Source organism: Limulus polyphemus, unplaced genomic scaffold (genome assembly GCF_000517525.1).
Source record: "Limulus polyphemus unplaced genomic scaffold, Limulus_polyphemus-2.1.2 Scaffold5768, whole genome shotgun sequence".
NCBI lineage: Eukaryota > Metazoa > Arthropoda > Merostomata > Xiphosura > Limulidae > Limulus > Limulus polyphemus.
The window spans coordinates 1-4,709 of NW_013671378.1; the positions used below are offsets into that span (position 1 = coordinate 1).

The 4,709-nt window shown below is 28.5% G+C and overlaps 1 protein-coding gene across 1 annotated transcript in view; it reads right to left on the bottom strand.

Annotated features, from left to right (window-relative positions):
* Positions 1–1,324: 1,324 nt before the first annotated feature.
* Positions 1,325–4,709, bottom strand: part of LOC106472954 (muscle M-line assembly protein unc-89-like) — a gene marked incomplete at both ends in the record, with an annotated part of 43,772 nt that continues 40,387 nt past the window's right edge. Inside the window, one exon of the mRNA XM_013933623.1 lies at positions 1,325–1,430. Coding sequence (XP_013789077.1) covers positions 1,325–1,430 — 106 coding nt within the window. The remainder of the gene's footprint in view (positions 1,431–4,709) is intronic.

Consider the following 4,709-nt stretch of genomic DNA (forward strand, 5'->3'; position numbering starts at 1 on the left):
TGTAGAACTATATGTATGAAAATACATCACTGATTCCTCTAAGAAATAGTGTAGAACTATATGTATGAAAAGGTAATCAGTTTGTTGAGAATGGTTTGGTTGTCTACTGTGATACCTCACATTATGTACTCGTTTTTATCAGTATGAATTCTTAGACTCTTAAGACTGATGAGTTTCTTTTTAATAAATTTATGTAACCTTTATTTCTATTTCAAAAGCTGTCTTTTGTTATTTTGCCAAAAATATTAATACAAAACTTAGTATATTATCGCTAGAGAAAAAAAGACTGGTATTAGAGAAGTAAATATCTAATAGCATACTGTTTTAAAACTTTACACAGCACACTTGTTTATAAGAAAAAATCTGAGATAGTATATAATTATCACACATCTTATCTAGATAACTATTATCTGTTTCATAAATACTTATTTTACTTGTTTATGGTCTACACTATTTCTTAGACGAATCAGTGATGTATTTTCATACATATAGTTCCACACTATTTCTTAGAGGAATCAGTGATGTATTTTCATACATATAGTTCTACACTATTTCTTAGAGGAATCAGTGATGTATTTTCCTACATATAGTTCCACACTATTTCTTAGAGGAATCAGTGATGTATAAACTTGAGGTTTATCGGCTCTTATTAAGGAATGTCATCATCAAGTTTTATAATCTAAAGGTAGAGAAACTTCACTAGAGATGGTCAATTAAAACAATAAATCAATTACAATAATAAATATAATGTAAAATAATCGATTAATCCAAATTATAGTAAAATACATTATTGCTATGAAAGTAACTGACTAATTGAAATTAGTGATAATCAGTTTCAATTATTTCAAATACACAATTAACAAAAATACTACCATTATGATTTTTAATTGTTATTGTTGATTAGTTCAAAGTTGTTCAGTTTAGTCCAAGTCTCATATGATAATAATGGATTAGTTGAATATAACCGATTAATGAGTACAACAATTAATCAATTAACAAATTCCACTAAATACCTACTTTAAACTTCATTAACAATGTAAACTTCTACTGGATGAAACTTCCTACCATCAATCTTGCTAGGCTGATGACAGTTGATAAAAACTGCAACAATTATCTGGTCATGGAATATTTTTTTGCCAAATAAGAACTATATAGGTGCCATATATCAGAAATATAAGACATTAGAAGAATAAGCTGAACAGCTTTCAACAACTTATCAAAATGGATAAAGGCTGTGCATAAAAATTATACCAAAATCCATAAAAACATGGATGAAAAATCTAAATCTAAAACAATTAGTACCAATATTTTTATAATAATGTACCATTTAATATTAGGAGTTGGAGACCCACTAATTTTCACTGTCAGGTGCACATTTTCTTCCTCCAGAACATCAATGTCCTTCAATCCTTTCAGCACTTTTGGTTTGGCTATTTGAAAATATTATGTGAAAAAAAGACGTTTAACATGAAATACAAAATTCATTCTAGATCACTGATAAACTATAACTTTTTAAAATAAGAGCTTGTTTATCTTTTTCTACATCACATATACTTTTCACTTTGATATGAGAATTTCATCTACTTAACCCTATCGAGATGGGTAGGGGTCAGAGGGCATGTCATCACATTTGTAGACTTACATTCAACACTCATGTTATACGTGTATGTAAATAATTCAAATTTCAGTATTATACATTAGTTAGTTTCTTTATTTGAAAGTAAATATTAAAGAAAGGCTAAATATCAATTTTTTTGTGTCACACTGGTACATCATCTTCTGGGTTTGGTCAGATTACATTTTATGATGCCCACAATACAACATGTATAGTTTCATACAAATTAGAGACTCAAATGTTCAATATTGGCAAGCTAGAATATAAAATAAGAACCTCCTACATTTTCCATTTGTTGACATATCATGATATTTAGTGAACCCACCATATTGGCTTTGCTCACCACTTCATCATTTGAGAAGACTTGTTTATCTATGTCTACTTTTATATACCAATAGTTTTATAACCAATCAAAAATTATACATTTCTTTTACATAATTCTTTCAGTCTTCCTTAGTTATCTATGTCTACTTTCATATACCAATAGCTTTATAACCAATCAAAAATTATACATAATTCTTTCAGTCTTCCTTAGTTATCTATGTCTACTTTCATATACCAATAGTTTTATAACCAATCAAAAATTATACATTTCTTTTACATAATTCTTTCAGTCTTCCTTAGTTATCTATGGGAGAAAAGCTCTTATATTATTGGAAAGTTTGAAGTATTACGACCAAAACCATTTTGTGAATAGAAATTATATTTTTTTACACCCAAATACAATTTAGTTATGAAGCCTGATAAATTACAATAGATTTTTGGGGTATCAGTATTGTAATTTATATATTTTTGTATTCCAAAATGCTTATATAAAATATACAAATATTATTATTTTTTTCATCTCCACATGTGAATTTTGATGAGGCTTAGCAAGTATGGTTCATGAGTGCAAACAAGGACTTCGTAGCATCATAAGTAATAGAAATCATTGTTTTCTGAATACTTTTTTATTTATTGTACTATGTTTGAAGTAAAATAACTGATATTTAAGTATTTATTTAAAACACCCGGTTGAACTTGCAGTTCGCTTGCAAATAATTTGTATTTAAAGTTAGAATCAAGAAGGCTAAGCCAAGAATACTAGCCCAATCAAAATGATCCATATTTATATTACTGGAAACTACACATTTATTGGTTACTATGTAAGCATGTTAATATAGGAAACAGAATGTTATATAAGCACTTACACACATATACCAACACTAAATCCTGACCACCCAGGAAGATAACTGGCATCTAAATAAATTAAGTTTATTGGGTCGGATGCAACTTTGTACAGATCCATATCATAAATATTTTCTTTCACTTTTATAAAGTACTTTAGACAATTCTTGTTGCAACTACTGTACTGTAAAGAAGCCGGCAAATTCTACCATACTGTGTTCTTGAAGCTGGAATTCGAATAGTTTCTATAGGATACATCTGTTTACCGACTTATTGGATCGGCCCATGGACTGTCTACAAAGTCATAACATAAACATTTTATAACACTTTAGTGTTTAGACAATTGTCTAAATTGAAACCATTATATTGTCAGCGTGTTGGTAAATCCTACCCATTATGTTTTCAAACCAGGGAAAGTTCTACGAACTGTGCCACATGAGCTTATTTGACGGTGTCAAACTAAGTAAGGAGCGATGATTCATTGCTTTATATTCAGTAGGTTTCTACTTCAGCCGCTAACAGTAGATAAACATGGGAAATAGGTGTGAAAAGATTAGAAGAAACTTTAAGGAAATTTACTTTAGAGCTTAGTGTTCCACACTGATAACAGACAGACAATGCTATTCATTTCATTTCATCTAGTTTCTAAGTCAGCTCCTAACAATAAAATTACCACAGAATATAAGTGTAAAAAGGTGAGAAGTATAAACTCTTTGAAACTTTGTGATCAATATGATAATACTATACATCTTATTTTGCACATTGCAACCTTTATTTTTGTTATACAACCTGGAGAATCAAGTATAATGTTACAGTAGAGGAAATAACAGATAAAATATAAAGTTTTAATGACAAGAGTGTTTGATATTTAATTACGAGGTTATTTATTTTTTATTTGTTTTCTTATTAGGTAAGATAATGAAAGGGAAATAATAAAAATCTTCATAGGGTATACTAGCAGGAAGCTTGTGTATTACGCTATTTGATAGGGTAATGTGACTTACACGTGCGCTGCATAATTTTTAAATTGTGTCATGGTATTTCTAGTCAGACATGGTTCAAAGTTCAATAAAAAAAATTAATAAATATAAATAGATATATATATTGTTACGAGAATTAAGCTATTTCGCATCAATATTTGGAGTTTCCTGTCACAATTTGCAGTCATTCTAGAACAAAAGAAAGGATAATTTCAATTTATTTCCTAATTTTTATGATGGTTACTGACACCATATAGGTTTAAAGTTGATAAAATAACAGATAAACTATAAAATTTAATTCAAAAAAGTTTGATGGTTATTCAGAAAGATATAGGAATTATGCAAACAAAAATTGACAACCTTCAGATGAAGAAAAGTATTTTTAATCTTAAAATCAAAATTACTTTGCATGTTTGATAGTTAAAATTCTGAAAGAAAAAATCTTTAATTAAAAAATTTTGATACTTAATTTAAAAACCTGATATTTTGTATACGAAAGTCTTGTAATGTTTACCAATAACTGCGAAGATTTCTGATGATATACGTACATTAGAAAAAATTATAGTATAATTACTCTCATATGTGGTCATTTGTGGTCAAGAGCAGGGTGGATTCCATCCTGCCTGTAATGGAAGGGTTAACCCTTTTGAGACGGGTCACGGGTGAAAGGCCATGTCATCTCATTTGTTGATTTGCATTCAAAAATTTATTGAACTATTATTTCATGAATTTATGTCAATAAGTTTGGTATAAAACTGTACATTATAATTCAAATTTTAGTACTACATATTACTCAATTTCTTAATTTAAAAGCAAATATTAAAAAAACACTGATAAACATAAATTTTTGTGTGTCAAGTGGTATGTTGAATGCAGCACTGGTTCAAATTATGTGTTTGTGAAGTCAAAATACTAAGTCTATAGTTTCATACGAGTTAGATATTGAC